The following is a 20,693-nucleotide window of genomic DNA, read 5'->3' as shown; positions in this document are numbered from 1 at the left end:
CATAGTCGTGTACTAGGAATCTTCTCTGCCTTTTTGGCTGTTAATTTCAACACATTTTTTAAAAAAATATGCAGTTTAAAAACCAAACAACCAAAGTATTTGCCTTACACGCATATAAACTCCAATGATATGTTATTCTTAATCCATAACGTTTGTAAGGCTTTCCACAAGGTTTACGAATGGGTTCATGTTTTTGTTGTTGTTCTTCTTCTGTAAGTGCATTGGTGAGGTCAAACACTGATGTTGGACAAGAAGGCCTGGCTCGCTTTGAACCATATCGTCAATCTCAAAACCTATTCAACTGTGCTGTTGTGCCGCAGCATTGCATTGCATCAAACACGCATTACTGTCCGAAGAGGAAGCGCAGTTTTGTGATTTAGTATACCATAAGAAATCAGGTCAGCATGGATTATACCAGCTAGTTATGAATAAATGGTATTTGAGCAAATCTCTATAGAGGAGAGAATGAACTGGAGCTGGTTCTTTTGAAGGTATGTTTTCTGTTCCAATAGATGTAGACTGAAATATATAAAGATGTATTGCTTTTTCGTTCATATGGAAAAAAGCAGAACTAATTATCAGGCCAAATGAATTTAAAAAGTGTCATTGCATATTTAATGTAATAATAATTGTACATAAACACACCGGTTTCACTTACAAATTATAATAGATTTAATATAGTATAATTTTGTATGTACTTTAGATTTCACAAATTGGTAGAAAGGGAATGGAATGTAATTGAAAATGCTTTAAAATGCTTTAACAATAATAAATTATCAAGCAGTAAAGAAAAGGTTTTTTAAAGTATGACATTTGGTAGCGCTAGAAAAATGTTTTAATTTACATACATACAGCTAAAAAAATACTGAAATCAACCATTTTTAAAACTATATGTTTTTAAGCATTGAAATTCTTTATTTGCTTCTTTAATTATAAGAAATAAGGTATTGAAAATTAGGATAAGCCAGACACAATGTTTAAGCTTCATATAATAGAAATAATTCATACTCTCACAATTAGAGCTTAATGCCATCACAAATTCTTTCCACTGAATTTTTTTTCCTGGTCCTTGTCCATCCCTTTGTTAATATATATTGGATAATATGATCCACATTATCCAATGGAATCTATATTTTAAACTAAGAATAATAAGAAGTTGTGATCTCTGTGGGTTATAATACGTACAAGGCAAAAAAGTAAATTAATAAAACAGAATAACCCAGAAAATAAGCAGCTGATTTTTGCATAGTAGGAACAAAATGCTCGTTCTAAAGCTCAAAATTACACATAATGATTTATTTTACTTGGCATGAAACAGGAAATTGCTGTAAGATTTCTGAGGTGTTACTCATTTTGCATGACCTTCTGTTTGATGCATTTTCTTCCTAATTTGAGAGACTTGCACAGATAAATTGCCAGGGAAAGGTAGACGTAACGACTGAGCACACGCTGTTCGAGAAGCAAATTCCTAAAACATTTCTGCTCATCAGTTTACTTCTTTTTTGTTTTTTTCAAAAACAAAAATATCTGTTTTAGAAAATTGCAGAGATCGATTCTCCGAAAAGACACTCCCGTCTGTAAAAGCGGTGTGTGGTGTGTGAATAGCTCGTGGAAAAAGCTATTTGATTTATTGGTTTTCAGAGAAAAAGCGTAGCTTGAGATAAGTTCTTAGAAACTAAAATCTTACCAAAAGTAAACAAGAGAGGAGAAAAACAGTGCAAGGAAGAGAGATACAGAGAGAGAGAGAGAGAGAAATGCAAAATCTTCATTCACAACATCAACCTGCCATGAAATAGAGTACAGATTAAGAGTTATTTGTCATGAGTGGAGAGTCACTGCTCCATACTGGGGAGGGACTGAATTGAGTTTCATAAGCTTCTCAGTAAAGCTGGCACAAAACGACAAAAGCTCACTTGGTTGAAATGTTCAAGTAAATCAAGACTTTTAGCCGTCTAATCAAAACAGATTAAGACTAGATCCCAGATGACTCTTTCATGAAAATCTCTAATCAAGCATTTCTTTAATGGAAAAGCTAACTCTCTGTCGCTCAAGGGTCATAATTATTTAGATTTTCTTCAGCTTTTAAGCTTTTAAGAGTGATTTAAAAAAAAAAATTTTTTAAGTCTGACATTTGGGCAAATGTGCCGTATGATAGAAGACTGACTGACGTTTTCTCTGAATTTCTATCGAAGAGTTCTGAAAGTCAACATCAGAACTTTTATGATAACCTCAAGCACATTTAAAGCCAACAAACCCACACGCCATTACTATGATTCGACAGACTCTCACTCAGTCGCCCCTTTGGATGCAAATAAAATGGCCGAGCTGCCACTTACTGAGAGGAGGAGAGTAAAAAGATTTCATTATCTGCTGCTAAATAAACAGCACGTTGCAGTCAGTCTCCTTGAAGGCTGAATGCAAAAGGCTTTTATGGATCTGGCCAATTTTAAATCCACTTTGCTGACGCGCTAATGATCAGGAGTGATCTGGAATAGAGAAGAGAGAAAGAGAGGGGGATTTCATATGAAACAAACACCATGTCGTGTGTTACTGTAAAGGAGGAGGAAAAGTATTCAAAAATGTTACGACGCAAACAAAACACTGGTATTTGCCCACTTTTACACTCTGTTCATACAAACCAATTGCACTTAACAAGTAAAGAGCCACTGCTGAAAGAAAGAGATAAGAGGATCAGTCTGCAGATAAGTGCACCATCACTCTGTGGGGAAGATTTTGTTCAGCAGGGACAGGGGAGCTTCTCAGATGGATTCAGGTGAATACAGAGAATAAAACCTGCAAAACACTTCAAACCCGGGCAAAGGTTCACCTTACAGCAGGGCTGCACAAAGAGCAGTGTAGATCAGAGGGTGTTCATGTATGGTCCAGTCAAAGTTCTGAATAAAATCTAACAGAGAATGTCAGGCAAGAATTCACATTTATGCTGCTTTCCATCCAAGCAACATAAATTCTGTGTCTAGATGTGCAAAGCTGACAAAGACAAAAGCATGTACATGTATTTTGTTTTTCCTTCCACTTAATTATACACCACTTTGTGTTTATCAATCCCAATTAAATACATTCTATAAATATGGACGTTTTGTAGATGGTTAAATAATGTTTGTTACTCTCAAGTAAATCGTGATGATTTTAAACATTTATGTCAGTGTGTGTGTGTGTCGTATTAGCGATAACACTGACATTAGTCATACTTCAGCCCCCCTCCTCTCTTCTCTTCTCACAGTCACCGCTGACACCTGCGACGCGTTTCGTTTGTGCTGCGCCAAAAAAGGCAAAGTCCAATTTTTAAAAAAAAAGAGGTTACTGATTTCAAGCCACTCGGGAACGATATACATTTTTCTTTTTTCTCCGTCTAAATGGATCCCAGCAGCAGCAGTAGTCCTGCGGTGGCAGCAGGTGAAGACGAAGCCGTCCGTTTTGCGCTCCTCAGAGCCGGAGTTCTGGGGTTAATTTTTGTGTTTGCCACATGTGGCAACCTTTTCTTCTTAGTCACCCTGTGTAAGAGGAGGAAGAGGAACTCGCGGACCCAGCTTTTCCTCTTGCACCTGTGTCTAGCGGATCTGGTGGTGGCTTTCTTCCAAGTCTTGCCGCAGCTTTCCATGGAAATTACGCACAGGTTCCGCGGGACGGACTTCCTCTGCCGCCTCGTGAAGTACTTGCAGGTGGTCGGGATGTTCGCCTCCGCCTACATGATTGTGGCCATGGCCATTGACCGCTACCACGCTGTTTGCAAGCCCATGGTCTCCTTCCTGGAGGGCTCCTTCAGGAGGTACATCTCCATAGGCGCAGCGTGGCTCATCTCCCTCGTCTTCAGCTCCCCGCAGCTCTTCATCTTCTCCCTCCAGGAGGTGGAGGCGAACCTGTATGACTGCTGGGCGACGTTCGTCGAGCCCTGGGGGAGCAGGATCTACATCAGCTGGATCACTCTGGCAGTGTTCGCGCTGCCCGCGGTCATCTTGTTGTTTTGCCAGATGAGGATATGCACAACAATCTACTTCAACATGAAGAGGAAGGCTCTGCAGTCGGGGCGCGCAGGCACGAAGGGGGTCTCCAGCGCAATGCTCAAGACGGTGAAAATGACTTTTGTGATTATAATGGCGTACACGGTGTGCTGGAGCCCCTTTTTTGTCGTGCAGCTGTGGTCGGCGTGGAGCCCGAGCAGCGCGCCTACACAAGGTTGGTTTCAGGGTTTCAGCGGGGCTGGATGTAGGATGTGGGCCCCTGGGCTAGAGCCCGTCTTGAGGGCACTGTTCACTTACGTTTGTTTTACGCATGCAACTTAAATACGTAGCGGAACGTTAACATTTCTAGGACTTTTGAAAACGGAATTTCTCTCACTTCTGCTGAAAGACGCTTCTTGAAATCATCTTAAGGTACCAAAAATATTCATTTTAGAGGAAACAAATTTGTTTCAGTAATTTAAATGAAAGAATATATTTACAGATTCGTTGCATATTGAATGATAAATGTCATTGTGAGCATAATGGAAGCATTAAGTGCTCAAATTTCCTGGTTCATAAGTGGCTAAACTCAAGGAAAGTGGCAGTCCTGGTGTGCGACCTGGATTCATTCTCTCTAAGCTGCAGTTTGAAAAATAGATATTGCTAGTGCACGTTTTTCTTCCACTCAATTTTACATGAGTGTGCTTAGTTGCAGTAGTGTGCAACGGTGGGCTTCTTTAGCACTTTTTGAGGCTTTCTCTCTGTGATGAGCGGTGCCAGCTGGATAACTGTCAAATCAGCAGACTTCTCCATAAACATGACAACATGACATTTCTGTCTTAAAATAATATCCTATTGATCTTATGTAATATTCAAATTGTCTAAGGGACTGCTGAATGAAATCCCTGTGTAATGAATCTATACATTACTTTGATATACATCACTTTTATTTTTATGCGATTTAAATAATCTTTTAAGAATGTTCTAGTGTCTGTAGTAGCTTGTCGTTACATCAAACAGGAAGACGACCTGCAGCAAGTGCATAAAGACTCCCAGGTTGTGACTTTGACATTGGTGTTTCATCACATTTATTCTTTTTTTTTTTTGTCTTGCAGGTCCCATATTTTCAATTATCATGCTGCTCGCCAGTCTCAACAGCTGCACAAACCCTTGGATATATCTCTACTACAGCTGAGAAACCCCTCCCCCTCCAAAAAAAATTCTCATAAGAAAACGAGAAATAATTAACAGGATTTCTACAGGTTCCCACCTGTGAGGACTGAGGTGCAGCGATCCTTTTTTTTTGAATCGCACGGAGAAGACTTTGAGGAAGAAAGGCACATCTGTTTGTGTTCTCTGTTGGCGAAAAATATCCTCTCGCTCCTTTGTGCAAAAGAGAGAGGTGTATATTTAGCCGACTGCGGGGAAACCGTCAAAGTAACGGAACACAAATATATTCAAACAGGCTTTATCTTTTCAGAAGGCGCTGCAGTGACTGCATGGAGGATTTTCTCCTGCTGGACCAAGATAAAACAGAAATGAGCAATCAGAGACATAAACATTCGGGGGGTTATTCCTGTCGGTGTGTAGCTATGGGTAAACAGGGCATGTGGAGGCTGGGAGTAGAAACTGGCATGTTAAGATTCAGTTTTCAGACATAAATGAAAATAAATTGTCGCGTCTAGACAGTTGACTTTGCAAATGTATTTTAATTTCAGTTTTTCCCAAGTGAAGCAAGGTATTTCTTACTTTTTTCAGTGTTTCATACCAAAATGAGGTCAAGTAAGCGCTTTCAGCTAGAAAACACCATTCAGACTTTGACTGGGTCAAGACAATACGCTATTAAATAATTGATATTTTCAACATCTTTCATGATTACTAGAAAACCTAAGATTTATTCTGTGAGGATTTTAGCCAGTTTGTATTTTTTGCTATGGTTGACCCCTAAAAGTAAGTGACATCGCATACATTCTTAGCATTAGCATTAAGCTGTGTTTACGACATCCCTGCATATAAAAACAGTGGAGGAACGTGAGCTTCGAAAGTTTTTGCTTTCAGATTGTCCTTCCTCTTCAGGTATTCATGGGACAACATTCATCACTTTCACAAAAAAAAGAAGAAGTTTGTTGGACAAAAAGACCACAAATATGAATGCAGATAATGTCACCATTAACATGTACAGAGTAATTGAGAAGCGTTTATTGTAGCCATCAGGAAGTTCCTTTTGGCTTCTTTCTGGAAATTCCTGACATACATTGTTACTTCTAACCTACTTCAAAATGTTTTGTGTGAAAGGTTTACTGTCTGTTTAACCAAGGCAAAGATCTGCATTTCTCTGAAGTCAAATCAGGCATAATTATGAGTCAGAGTTTCTTAAACCCACATACCCCACAGTATGATTGAACTTCCGACATAAATGGTTCTCCTTTTGTGGGAGAAACTTAAATTTTGGTTACAACGTAGGCATGACGACTTCTTTTCCTGCAGCTGCACACTTCACCAGACTGACTTTATTCCCATTTGGAATATGAATTACGTTCTCTTTTCCATTCCAGTAAAGTCTATAGCGCAATAGTTTGCCTCGTGTTGTTTTCCTTTGCACCTCACAAGCCCATCCATGTCTGCCAATTTGCAGCAGCCCGTCAACAGCACGTGCCCATTAGCGCGTATGGCGCGTCTGTGTCACAATATAAATGATCTAATTTGCCGTAGAAATTCCCATCAAGACAACGCAGAAAGGAGACATGCCCATTTCGAAACACATGCTGATTTTCACGTCAGGTAAAAAAAAAAAAAAAAAAAGAAGAAGAAAGAAAGATAAGAATGTTCTCAGTGCAACCTGAGAGCCTGTGGCACTTTGTTTTATATCTGCTTCAAATAAGATTAGCTATCTGATGCAGCCAAAATACAACTGTGACTAACTCAAAGCCCGAGGGTGGAGAAGTGGGAGATAAATCCTGCTGCAGGTTTGTGCTCATGTAATTGCATTGAATACAACCATCACTACAGACTTAATGGGAGGAGAAAGAGGGTGCTTTCTGAGATGCCCATGTTTAAAGGAATACAGCGATTTATTTCAAAAAGGCCAGAATATGAAAGCATAGTAGCGACAGATGATGAGACGTCCTTTGTCGGGCAGTGTTCACCCCTTTGCTTCTTTTAGCTTTAGCATTGATGCACATCGGCCTCATTTTGAAGCCCACTTGCAAATGTTTGAAGCTAAATTTTAAGTGAAGGATGCAGAAAAAAAAAACCTTTTATGATGCATCCTAAAAGATGTCATTGCAGCAGACGTGGCTGTCAATATATTCAATCCAGGTTTTTGATTAGCTGTAATCCTACTTGCAATTTCTTCCGTCAAAAGTTTTTCCAAGTTTTCCAAAAGCTCAGCTTGACCTCAGCCCATCCTGTTAGCTGTTTTTTTTTATTTATTTCTCTACCTAATTGAATTGCAAACAGGCAGAAGCTGCTTCCTGGGAAAGCCTCGCTATCTTCTTATGGCCTTGTCATGCTTTGTGGGCATCAATTATTCAAATTTCCAAAGTGTTAGGCAGACACTTGGGGGCACACTAGTGACTGCTGATTGAGCAGATGCAATGTGACAAGTAAGAGTATTTATACCAGATTTATAGACACCTGGGTCTTAAACTTTGAGAAAAACATGCAAGAGAAAAAAAAATCAAAGTAATAAAAGTGTGGAAAACATTTTTACATTTCTCCATACTCTATTTTATTATGATTGATAGTCACAGAGAAGTGAAAAGTGGTGAAATGAATAGTTTTCACCACCACACTAAAAGCCTGACAAATTGATGACGACAGTCTGGGGAGGATTATGAAGCTGATTAGCTGAAATGAATTTAAACCATCTTGTAGATTGGTGTCAGGTTGCAAAATGAAATTTAGGACCATTTGGAGAAAAAGTGAAATGTGCAGTTCACATTTAAAAATATAGATACATGAATAAATTAGAACATGCGTCCTGATAAGGCTCATTTGTCAGGATAAAAGTACGTTTTTAAAATTGACAACATTAAGCAGGTATAAAGCATACTTTTCATTATGACTACATTTTTATATTAAAAATGTTTTTTTTAAAAATTGGTCTCATATTATATTTTAATTTTAAATTTCAGCATAATTAACAGAAATAAAGGCTTTAAAACATCCATCTGTGTGTAATTATTATTATATAATGTTTTACTAAGCGATAATGTTCTTGAAATAAATGGACTTTTCAAAAATATTCTAATTTGTCCAATAGGCCTGTACAGCTGTTAAGCAATGAAAATGACCACAGTGCCACCATGTGGACATCATCAGACCTGCATCTATAGCAGCGTGTTACAGAAGCTGTTTCACCCAAGACAAATAATTGACCAAAATTAGCTACAGAAAAGGCAATAATAACACAAGTCAGATGTCTAAAGATCAGAGTAAAACAGATGATATATAATCTTCTAAAATTTTCTGCTTCTCTTTAAAAACTGCCCCATCCCTCTTCAGGAGTGAAATCTCATTCTCTAAAGTGTGGATTTTAGCCACGGTGCTCTCCTCTCTACGGTCCAGTTCCAAGATCTTTGTGTGCAGACTCAGGATCTTACTCCACAACTCGTCTTTGTCAGTGTCCTGTCTGCAGTACGAGTGCTCGTGAACCAAAACGTGCTCCCTGTCGCTGGCCTCGGTCTCCTCTGCAAAACTCCCCAGAGATTTGTCTCTAATCAATTCCACAGGCACAAAACGAAAAGTCTGGCTCTGGTCTGCTGCAAAAGAAGCGCAATGTGCATGTTCCTCATTGCTGGCGTGAGGGCCAAGTGTCTTGCAGCACAACACGGTCACAATCGAGTCAGTTTGCTCTTCGGAGCGCAACGGCGGTGTGAGGCAGGGCATTGCTGAAACTCCACTGTTACTCGTTACCTCGCAGACAGTAGTGTGCGTCGCAGGTAGACTTGACTGAGAAGTGATCCCTGATTCTTGGAAGAGAGGGACTTTGAGCAGCGTCGTGGACTGTTCTTTAACAGGTGGGCGCATTTTCCTCAAAATGAGAGGCATCCTACTGGTATCAATCTCAAAGTCCTCAGCCTGTTACGGGGATGTGCCTTTAGGATTTCTCTGAAGGGTAACCTTGTTCTCACATTCCTTGGATGAAAAAGAGTACTGCAGTTAATTCACAGCAATACAACACATGTATCTGTTGTGGATTTAGGGTAGAAAAAAAATACAGCTGCAGTGTTAAAACATCTGTAAACTCAAACAAATTTTCTTTAAACATTTTTTTTTCATGGAGGTTACTACATACATTCTCAACAGAGGGGAAAAGGGTGGGAATAGCTGTATTCTTCAGATACCGGATACCCCAGCGAATATCAAAGCAGTCCTCTGTGAAGTGCTCGCTGCAGAGATACTGATGCCGACTTGGGGTCCACTCCCCCCGCCTCATGTTGTTTACCCATTTTTGGAGCCTGGTCTTGTCCTGCAAGGGAAAACTATGCAGAAGGAGAACAACCAAGGACATTAATTAACCTGAATGAAAGATTATTGTGAATTCTGAAACTGAACTGAGCCTCTTAGACAGTTAAACACACTGTACACCTTTCCCCCCTTTCACAATAAGTTCATTTTGACTAAATGACACTTTAACTTAAAACAACAAAACAAATCCAGAAACTGATTGCATGTTATACCAATATGATCTATTGTATTCTTATCAGGTATGATAGAGAAAGGTTTGGCATGTAGCTTTAAAGATGCATAATAGCAAGCAACTCCGTTACTACTAGTAGTTTATTTCAATCTAGCACAAACATGACACTGCCGTATCGTCACTATAAGCAATTTATAACGGTGATGGTAAAAGCCTAATTGAAATAGCTGAGGAAAAAACTATGCAGACAGAATAACTTACGGGTAAAAGCTGATTTTCTTGTCTTGTTTTGATGAAGTCCCTCCACGGTTTCGGCAAAGCTTTTCTGCGCAGTATCGTGGCATCTCCTCTGTGAAGCCGCATGGAAACACCTTGACACAACACGTTGAAGGATATTTTTAACGTGAAAAATGTCGAAAAAGTCCACTTCCGGTATGCTGTCTGAATGGCGGAGGTGACGTTTATTTATTTATTTAGCCAACACTTTGGGTTGAATCCTTCACAATCAGCCGGGGTGATGATTGGAGTGGAGTTGAAGGAGTTCCTTAAATGGAGGGGAAACGTGCAGAGAATATATGTCTATTTGTTGCTACGAATTAAAAAGTTAACAGATAAAAAGATTTTTTGAAAACGACGCCGACATCGGCGCATCTTGAACGGGTATGCGTATTCTCCAGTTGAAGCGGAATTTGAAATTGTCAGCAAACTGCAATCATCCGGCAAGCCTAGTTCCTGCCTCGCCGGTTGACAAATCGTGCGGACCCACCGCATAGTTACTCAACAGATGAGCATTAAAAAAATGTACATGTTAAAAATACGGATTGAAAAATCCAAGCAAATGCGACATAATGAAAAAGGGCTTAAAGAAAGAAAATATATTAGTTGTCTAATGCTGCAGGGAAGGGAGAAAGGGTGCTGCACAACATCTAGCAAGAAAAAGATTATAAGCGTCAGAGCTTTATTCAACAACATATTTAGAGCAAAAGGCTTAGGAACATTACAAATATAAGCTAAATAAAATGAAAATATATAGCCTGTCAAATAAAATGTTCGATTTTATCTAATCTAAAATTAGCAACGGAACCCGAACACGGAAGCAAAAGACCTGTAATTATCTTTTCATACCGCTACTCTTTGTCAGACTCCTCTCAGTCTAGTCCACTGCTCTCGGTCCTCAAGCTTCCACGTGCGCAAAATTCCCACCAATCACAGCCTTCAGAGTCAGTGTGTTCAGTAACGGACCAATAGGAATGCGAGTCGTGTTGTTGCGGCTCAAGAATGCTTGTCGTCAACAGCTGCTGGGTTTCGTTTCGCATCAGCTGGAGCTGTTGGCGGGTGGCAAGAAGAATCCACAAGGCTGTTCATCAATTCTTCTGCAGGTAACTGTTCGGATTTCTGTAAAAAAAAAAAAATATATATATATATATATAACGGTTTCTAATGTACAAGGGGCTTATTTGTGACTGAAAATAGAGAAATGGTTTTGTAATAAGGTTTGTTACTGCTAAAAACTGATCGAAAGTTTCTAGTCGGTTCCAGAGAGTTCCCACCATCAGCTTGATGGCTCTGTTGAAAGGCAAGCGAAAAAAAAAAAAACGTTAAGCAACGCTTACCTGCTTTAACTTTCTGTTATCCAATTCTGAACTTCAATGTTTATTCTAAACGTTATATATCTGGTATACGTTCTGCTTTTATAGCTAATGGGCGTTAAAACTGTCGGTATGGCCACGGCGCAGTCGACGCTGCTCCTCGCAGTTCACATTCTTCTCATCTCGGAGTTCATCCTGGCTAAGAGAGACTACTACGAGATCCTGGGGGTGCCCAGAGATGCCGCGGAGCGCCAGATCAAGAAGGCTTTCCATAAACTGGCTCTGAAGTATCACCCTGACAGAAACAAGGGCGCAGACGCAGAGGCGAAGTTCAGAGAAATAGCAGAAGGTACGCCAGTGATTCGTCATAGTTTTTCTATTACGTCAAGGAAGTGTTTTGTTTACAAGTTGGGTCTGTAACGTTTGTCAGGTGCTTTAAAATACGCTCCTCCTGTTGTGAAAATTGACTTAAATTGTCACATTCAGCTCGATAAGTTTCTTTAAAAGTAATTTTTATGCCACTTACTCTGCTGTGTTTTGAATTTCCTCCTTCATGGTAGGAAGGGAGTTTACTTTTGGTGTCTTTACTATGTTTGGAATAGAGGCATGCAGTTAAATTAAAAAGCATTGTTGTTTCTTCCAAATTAAATTTACATTAAATATTTGTACGTTTATATGAACAAATTGCCGGGGGGAAAAAAAGGTGACCAAATAATCTTTATCTGGAAACTTTTGATATTTTGAAACAGGAAATGTGCAAAAACTGACATTAGTTCAGACACAATGTAGGAAAGTTAATTAATTTGTACTGATCATTCAGTGAAATTCCAGTCAAGAAGAATGAGCTTTTATTTACAAGTCTTTAATTTGTACATTATTAGTATGAGACAGGATTAAATCTTTTGAGAAAAGATATTATTTCTTTTATTATCTATTATCTTCTTATTAATTATTTTGTTCATACAAGTCATCTACATTTTAAGGTATTCCAAGTTTTTTTCCATGGCTTTTGTTGAACTTTAGAGCACCTTTTAAAAGTATTCACAATGTTAAAAGTCTTTTCTTTTTTACATTACAAACTTCATAGTTTATCCTCTGACTGGCTCCCGTGCCCTTGCTAAAGAAAGACATCCCCACAGCATGATGCTGCAACCGCCATGTTTCACCAGGCAGTGGTGTTCTCAGGATGTGACATCACATTTCAATCTTGACCTCATCTGACAATAGCAGTCTTGTCCTCCCGCTTGCTGTGTCCAACACATGATGTGCATCAGAGCTTAATTACAAGAAACTCTTTTTGAATGCTCTACTGTGCATTGATATTAAAACACTGATGCTTACTTTACGTATGTTTGCTTCTTTTAAGCTTATGAAACGTTATCGGATGATAAGAGGCGGCGAGAGTATGACCAGTTTGGCCACTCTGCCTCATCAGGAGAAGCTTACCAAGGAGGTAGAGGAAGAGGAGGCGGCAGCGGCGACGACTACAACTTCAGGCAGCACTACCAGTCCTTCCACTTCAATTTCAATGACATCTTCAAAGACTTTGACCCGTTCGGTCAACAACACCAGCACCACTTCCACTCGCATCATCAGTCGCACCAAAAGAGACACTTTGACACCCACTTCCAGGCTCACAAGGAGGCGATGAACCGGAAGCAGAGAAGCTTCCAGCAGGGGAGCTTCGGCGGAGGAATGTTCGACGACATGTTCGAGGACTTGGAGAAAATGTTCTCCTTCAACACCCACACTTCCAGGACCGAGAGCAGATTTCAAGGCTCGGCGAAGCAGCACTGCAGGACGGTGACTCAGCGCAGGGGGAACATGGTGACCACCTTCACCGACTGCTCCTGAGACGAGATGAAGGATTTAAAAAAAAAAAAGTTGGGACGCTGCACAATTTTTAGTTGCGGTGTTGAAATCGAATTGAATGCTAATTTATCACTTGGTGTGGCTTTTGTAACTCTTAGTGTTTTTTTTCCCAGCAAATATCCAAGCTGGTCAAATTAGTGGCTGTTCTGAAGCAATAACAAATCCACATTTTTGATTATAGCACGGGAATAAGTCTTAGGACCATTGAAAAACCTCCCCTTTATTCAGCTTTCCTTGTTTGTTGTGTTTGTTTCAGTTTATTATGACTGTACGGTTCCGACACTCAGGTACGGCCTACGTTTAAACAATGAAAGCTTGTTTTCCGTCGAGGGCAGGAAGGCAATAAGAGTTCTCGAAGGCAATCTTTGATTCAGCAGCTAATCAGGCCACTTTGCTTTCTAACTTTGAAATGACAACATATTTCTCTTCCAGGAAATGTAGCTGGAATGCGTGCAGGCTGGCCGTCGTCAACAGTTACCTCATTTGAAGTTTAAGTTTCTTCCTGCAGAGATGCATCTCCTATCACTCAGTCAGGGTCAGGAATTAACATCAGTCCCATGATAAATCCTGTGAAACGGAGACGCAGACAATTTATTGCTTCGTCCGCTCGTTTTTCAGTCAAGCTGGATGATCTGACAGGTTAAGTTTCCCAAACTGATAAGAATGTGCAATACTTGGCACCTTTGCTCTTCATGTTGCCTATGATTCAAAGACGGTGCCCTGCAAATGTCATTGTCTTACATCTGCACTTTGTGTATGTGTGTGTGTGGTAAGTGTGTGTGTTGACTGCAAAATGTTTGGAAAGAAATTAAAACATGGAACATCAAAGAATTGTCTTTTCTTCCCTCTGTGACTAAATTAGGAACTCACTGTGTAGACCAGGGGTCACCAACCTTTTAGAGACTGGGAGCTACTTCACGGGTCCAGAGTAACACGAAGGGCTACTTGTTTGATACAGACATAAATCTTCTTGGCTCAGCCTTTATAACAATAATACATACTGTATGTGTATATATGATTACATCCTGCCTGATCATATTAATGTTAGGGACTACTCACAATAGTTGTCAGTAAGAACAGCTATGTGTTAATGTTAAATATTATCATTTATCACTCATTCCTTTATGTGATGAGACTGAAGTGGAAGCTTAGAAGTTATGCTTAGCGTAGCACTGGAACAATTTACACGACAAAAACACAAAAATATCACTTCCTTCATCAGAATATCCTACCCACTTAAAATGAAAAGCTATCGCAGATGTTTGCACTTATCCTTTTATGAGAACTCTATATTCAAGAAAGAATTTGATGTAAATTGTACGTTTTGTGATTCATATCCTTAAACTGTTGTCCACTTGTTTTGGCACTGTCCCTTTGTTGATGCTTTTTGGCAGAATCAATGTGTGACTTTATCCACAACAACATAGATGCACAATTTATGCTGTTATGGGAAGATGTCTGTATTCCCAGATTCCACAGAGAAATTCATTCATTTGCAGTTTAAGGTTTGACCAAGAAAGCAAAGGTGGCAGAGAAAGATTTCTTGTTGACCAAAATAGACAGTTTGCAGAAGAGCCACGGGAAGCTGCACAAAGAAAATGAGCAGCTTCAAAAGACTGTGGAAAGCCTGAAGGTAAAACTCGAGCGCCTTGACAACGCAATGAGCTGGCAAGCTGAGAATAACATTCTTATAAATTCCAACGAGTATTACAAAAAACAGATTAGGAGAGTTAATATTGAATTGCAGGAAGCAAGGTCAGCAATTCAGGTATTGAAATGCGATTATGGTACCATGTTAAGATTAAATGTGATACTGGAACGGACACAGGCAACAATGAAAGAAAAGTCAAAAGTACTGGAGTGGCTTGAGAGGGAGAATGAAGAGCTGAATAAAGAAATCGTAGCTCTGAAAGTCAAGCAGGACAGGATGAAATCAAGGGTGGCAGACAAAACCAAGGATGTCCCACAAAGAGAAGAAACCCTGGAGGAATACGCAAAACAGCCAACAGAAGAAAACCAGGAGGAAACGTCGAAAGCAACGATATTTTAGAGAGCCAGGCGTATTTTTATTCATATGTATCAATCGGGAACGTTAAGGTGCTGGGTCCCACCCTGGATTTTTAAATTACTGAACAGGAACTTTAGGGGTCGCTGGCACCAGGATGCTTGGGGGACAGCGGCAGCAGAAGGAAACCTATCATTGTTTTCTCAAGCAATGCTTTGCAAATGTCACAGTTAAGACTTTTAAGACGTGCATATTAAATGTGCAGCTATTCACATAAAGCATTTCAAATAAGTTATGCTTTATGATATTTTCTTTGCAGACAAAGAAGATAGAATAGTAGTTAATTGAGAACTTTCTATGCTCTTCTGTATTCAGATCAGAGCATGTTTACTAAGGGAACATTAGAGCAGTTTACCATATGTTTCTCTGTTTTCTTAATGAACTAAGTGGGAGGGGACATTAGAGAAGGAAAAGTGGAAAAGATAGAATTATTAAAGTAGAAGTTTAAAGTATACCGTCGTCTTTCCCATTCATCCAGATTCCTTAGAGACTATGAAATGACCTTCTATTCATTGTGAGAGAATATATTGACACCCTTATGTCAAAATGCAATTGATAGAGTGATTTATGACCTTAATAATTAATTGCTTTTAATTTCCGGTGACTGGATGCCTCCCTCTTTTCCCCTCCTTAAAAAAATAATCATTCTTTTGATATCTGTTAATCCCATCTTTGTGACACTTTGTTTATGTAAACTCCTTCTCACCTCTATGATTTTTAAAAAAAGAATACAATTGAGTATGAAAAACAATAAGTGTTAGAATAATCAATAATAATATATAGTGTGTAGACTATATAGGACATCACTAAGTTACAACAGAAATGTGCTACTTTTAACAGACCTAAAAGTAGTTTTTATGGCACTAATAGAGTACATTTTATGCAATGAGTAACTTTTCTACTTTCCAAAGCACAGAGGTTTATAATCCAACTGTTGTTCCAGACAGTTCCACCAGAGGGCACACTTTCTCAAAGCTAAAAAAAACAATCTACATCTGGAATAATCTTCTAAAAGAGGCCTAGAAAAAGCAAATACTTTTTGAGATGTCAAATACAAACGATTTTACCTACATTTTCTTCTTTGATGTTTGGTTTATTTGGCCAGATTCAAACAAAGTGACAAGGCCAAAACAGGAGCAAATTAGCTCTTAGCCCTAATCTAATTTACATCTCTAATATTTCACGAAACCAAAAACTTCCCTTATATCGCTAACATATTTTGGTCGTCATCTCAATCCACATAAACTTGAATGATGCACAACTTAAGCCTCTCACTGTGCTCACAATTTCTCTGTTCCGACTAACCAGAAAGGATAAAATTATCTGAAGGAACTGCACATGACCAAGAGGAAGAACTTTCAGCCTGAAACCAGCGCAGCTGATTGATCATGAGTTCCAATCTAAAAATTTAGTTATATAACGTTTTTAATGTTGAAAAATATATAAGTATATGAAAGGCCTGTTAAAACTGCTTAGTCATCTAGGCAGCGCCACACCTAAATGCTGCACAGCTAAAGCTAGATAAGGTTGCTGCTCTGAGAGTTTTACACTTTTATAACACAATTTGCTGAGTCATTACAGATCTGCAAACTGGCGCTTGAAAATAAGTACCACACACAATGTAAAACGAGAATCAAAAAATCAAATCAAATCTAGCAGCACTTTAGATTTAAGTAATATATAGACAAAAAATAAAATACAAATTTGATAATGTTTTTATAAACTTAAACACCACGCTATCGATGTATTTTTTTATATTCTGAACTTCCAGGTACCCAAACTAAAACATAATTGAACCGCCTATGGGCTGCAGCTTTGAGGATTTTGTTAGCATGTTTTCTATCATTCTTATAGCTGGATAAGAAACCTTATCCAAACTGGCCACCCACATTAATGAAATGGTGAAATAATATTGACCACAAAACACTGTATTTATAAAAGATGTCAAAGTTTTTCCTACACAATCCTAACAAAAAAAACGGTTTCTCTTCATAGTATTAATTAATTTATTTATTAATCTATTTGTATGATTTGTTTAAATTGCCATTTATATTATTTTTCGGTCTCAGGAAATGATTGCGGGATGAAGAGACTGATGTCTGGTTCTTTAGGTTCAGACGGGTCTCTCCTGTTCCTCTCCTGACCCATTCTGTCTGGTATCAAACAACCCACTGTGCGCCACTGAATGTCGCCGACACATTTTTTTTAATACCCCTATTAAACTTCACTGTGGTTGTTTTGCCTGGAATGTGCGTTTTCCCACTCCCGCCCGTATATTTGCCAGAGGTTTTGCTTCTAAGGACGGTGTGGTAGCGGGTGGACATTTTAAAAAGACGCGGGTTGATAGCGGCTCACCGCGGCTGCGCAGTGTCCGTCTCTAGGCAACCGTGACAACAGCGTCAGTTCGTGGCGGTTGAGAGGGTCCCATTTAGGCCCCGCAACGACAATTTAGCTGACCTTACTATTTCCCGTGTTTTGTTTTGGTCATTATTATTACACTTATTGAGATGTGTGTGATAGGTGTGTCTATCAGACATTTATAGCAATACGGAATAAATCGCGTCCTGGAGACAACAACCATCTGTCATTTTAGGCTAGCTAACCTGAATATTTACAACTCTCTTGTTGATACTGTAATGTAATGGAACTATTTTATGTGTAAGGTCACGTTGGAGTAGAACAAGGAAGTGACTTATAGAGGAGAGACGTTAAAGCTGACAACACACTGTTCAGCAGCCCGAGAATGTGTTAGTGTTATGTTCAATATTAAAGACGTTCAAACGCAATACCGGTGACATCCTTGACTCGGCATAACACTACAGATACCAGAAACCTCTGACTGAAGACAAGCCAACACTGAACATCCAGGTGGAAGATGGAAAAATATCGGCAGGAGAAGGTTCGCTTGTAGACAAAGTTTCTGACATTAAAGAATGTGTAAGATAACAAGGAAACTACGGCCATGGCAGCCGTCATTCCTCCAGAAGTCCAGGAAACCGTAGATCTACACGAAGAGGAGCCTGAGGTTGATGAAATCTCACCTGCTGAGCCGTTCGTTCCTCTAGATGTTGCAGATGTGGAGAACTCCATACCAGAGACTCAGTCAACCGAAGATTCACAAGAAATAGAAGCAAAGCCAAAGTTGGATGAAATCTCACCCATGGAAGCCTTCATTCATCCAGAGACCTTGTTGACTGAAAATCTGCTGGAAAATGAATCAGAACGGGAGTCCAGCTCTGATGATACCACATCTGTCTTCGCTCCTTCAGATGAAGCTTTAGATCTGTGAAGGAAGCTCTGTGGGACAGTCAGATGTCAGCTTCCTCAGTGCTGGACGATGAAGGCAATGAGGAACTAACAGATTCTCAAGTTTGTTCTGAAGAGGAAAGAGAGGAGCAGGTTTCACATTCACCTCGATCTACAGCTTCTCATCCTGATCCAAATTTAAAACCTCCAGCAGAAATCCATGAGGGTATGATTCCTGCTGAGCTGGAACTGGAAGAACCAGAAACAGAGCGCATCAGCGACCCAGAGAAAGACCAGGGAGAGTTTGAAGAAGTAGAGATCAGAAAAACGGCAGCGAGAAGCCTGGTCAGAGATGTGATCCAGAGGATTATTGAAAAGTCAGGACAGAGCTGCTACCCTTTTGCAGAACAGCATGTTATCTGTAATTGACTATTTGAGAAACTCTGGGCTGAAACTAAACCATGAGTCCTCAAAATGAACCCGGAGAAGATAACACGCCAGGGCAATGCCGTCTTCAAGGACCTGCTGAAGGAGTGCAACAAGGGAGAGAACATCCTCCATCTCCTGGAGACAGGGACACCAATATTTGAAAGAAATGTCCTGAGAACTGTGGAAAGCCGATTTCAGCCTCGGTGGAAGACGTTCAGCTCGATTAAAAAGGCTTTCCGGGCGTGCCGTGGTGGCGTAGCGGTTAGCGCGACCCGTATTTGGAGGCCTTGAGTCCTCGACGTGGCCGTCGTGGGTTCGACTCCCGGACCCGACGACATTTGCCGCATGTCTTCCCCTCTCTCCTTCCCTGTTTCCTGTCAGTCTACTGTCGTTTAAGGGACACTAGACCCCACAAAAGACCCCCTGGAGGGGTAAAAAAAAAAAAGGCTTTCAAGGAAGAGGTAGAAAACCTCATAGAAAACCAACACAAGCTTTACATCTGGCTGTAAATGAGTTACAGCCAAATGTAAAGCCAGAAACCGAGGAAAAATGAGTACAGTTAGTTCATTTTAGATTTCCCAATTTTTTCTCCTCTTTAAACTCTGCCGATGTCCATTATGACGCTTTTATATGGCAGCCTAGAACCCCCCCTTTTTATTGGACACTGCATTCGACTAATAACGTTATGAAATGGCTTTTCCCGAGCCAATAATATCCATAGAGCGACTTGAGTTCATTTTGACATGCCCGTATTCTTTCTGGAACATTTCTGATGGGTCAACTCAGAGATTAAATCTAAAACCACAGATGTGTAGCCAACACGTGTCCTGTCACAAGGGGTTTGTTTTGACATGAATCCACTAGTTGTATGCATAATCCTGCGCAATCTGGGCACTTTTGCTGCGTCATCCTGAGGGGAAAGTCAGGCTCTGTGCGCCCTCATGTGTAACAGTGTTTACAGAACTTTCTCTCACCAACGAAGAGACACGTTGTCAGCGTATCGCAAGAGGGGGGAGGAGGTCTGACTGTACACTAACCACCTCTCTGTTCATCCCTCCCCTGCTCTGATGGCGGCAGCAACCTGCTAAAAGTTTCCCATATTCTCAAATCTAAAACTTGACAGATATGCTATTTTATTTATATAATTATAAGTCATTTCCACTATCAGTAATGTTATGTCTACCAGAGTATTCCTCTGGTCATTATCTTTCATTAGAGCCCTCATTGATGACTGCATGTTGAAGCACTGAGGAGTTGCAGTCATTGGAAGTTTGTATATCAGGTGTTGTCCAGTGTGCCATTTGGAGTCTCCGAATGGCACACTGGACAACACCTGTACATCTTCAAAAATAAACATGGCCAAAATGACTCGTTTTTGTGCTATTTTGATCAATCTTGAAATTCACGAGCAGAATAATTTATTCTACAGATTTATTGTATTTTCCAGTTCATACATTCAACACTCAATGTTCATTTACAAGAAATAAAAATGAAAAATCTGGGTGAAGCAAAATTTTTACATTTCTTTTGTGTTACAAACGCAATAACTAGAAACTACTTACAGTTAAAGTATTTTTGACTGCAAAAATAGAAAATTTAGCTTGTCATCTTCATAAAGATACCAAGCTTTTGCATGTTCTCCAAATTGTTCAAGAACAGCAGCTGATTTAATTTGGGTATACCGTTTTTTGCCCTTGGTCCTTACCACCTTCCACTGGGATTTTTTTTTAAGGTAAGGCTTGCTCTGTTTGCTTTTGTCAATACATTCCAAAAAACTGAAAAATTAGCATGAATTTATTGATGATTTTGTCTGAAAAAGTGCAATTTGTTGCTTTATGGTGAGCGGTGAATATACAGTATGTATTCAGCAGTGGGCAGTAAGCTAGCTA

The 20,693-nt window shown here is 39.7% G+C and overlaps 3 protein-coding genes across 3 annotated transcripts; 2 read left to right on the top strand and 1 right to left on the bottom strand.

The window, feature by feature from the left end:
• Positions 1-3,026: 3,026 nt before the first annotated feature.
• Positions 3,027-8,050, top strand: avpr2l (arginine vasopressin receptor 2, like). The gene is made up of 2 exons (XM_028044135.1): positions 3,027-4,194; positions 5,075-8,050. The coding sequence occupies exons 1-2, from the start codon at positions 3,375-3,377 to the stop codon at positions 5,152-5,154; spliced, it is 900 nt and encodes a 299-aa protein (XP_027899936.1). The 5' UTR covers positions 3,027-3,374; the 3' UTR covers positions 5,155-8,050.
• LOC114161074 (THAP domain-containing protein 5) lies at positions 7,665-10,023 on the bottom strand. Its single transcript, XM_028044134.1, is given in 3 exon segments — positions 7,665-9,098; positions 9,259-9,445; positions 9,865-10,023. Coding segments are annotated over 3 exon segments (978 nt in total). The 5' UTR covers positions 9,948-10,023; the 3' UTR covers positions 7,665-8,390.
• Positions 10,024-10,822: 799 nt separating this feature from the next.
• Positions 10,823-13,892, top strand: LOC114161076 (dnaJ homolog subfamily B member 9-like). The gene is made up of 3 exons (XM_028044136.1): positions 10,823-10,982; positions 11,301-11,541; positions 12,559-13,892. The coding sequence occupies exons 1-3, from the start codon at positions 10,854-10,856 to the stop codon at positions 13,044-13,046; spliced, it is 858 nt and encodes a 285-aa protein (XP_027899937.1). The 5' UTR covers positions 10,823-10,853; the 3' UTR covers positions 13,047-13,892.
• Positions 13,893-20,693: the final 6,801 nt, after the last annotated feature.

Source organism: Xiphophorus couchianus, chromosome 17, assembly GCF_001444195.1.
Source record: "Xiphophorus couchianus chromosome 17, X_couchianus-1.0, whole genome shotgun sequence".
In the NCBI taxonomy this organism is placed as follows: Eukaryota; Metazoa; Chordata; class Actinopteri; order Cyprinodontiformes; family Poeciliidae; genus Xiphophorus; species Xiphophorus couchianus.
This window is presented reverse-complemented; position numbering and strand designations above follow the sequence as displayed.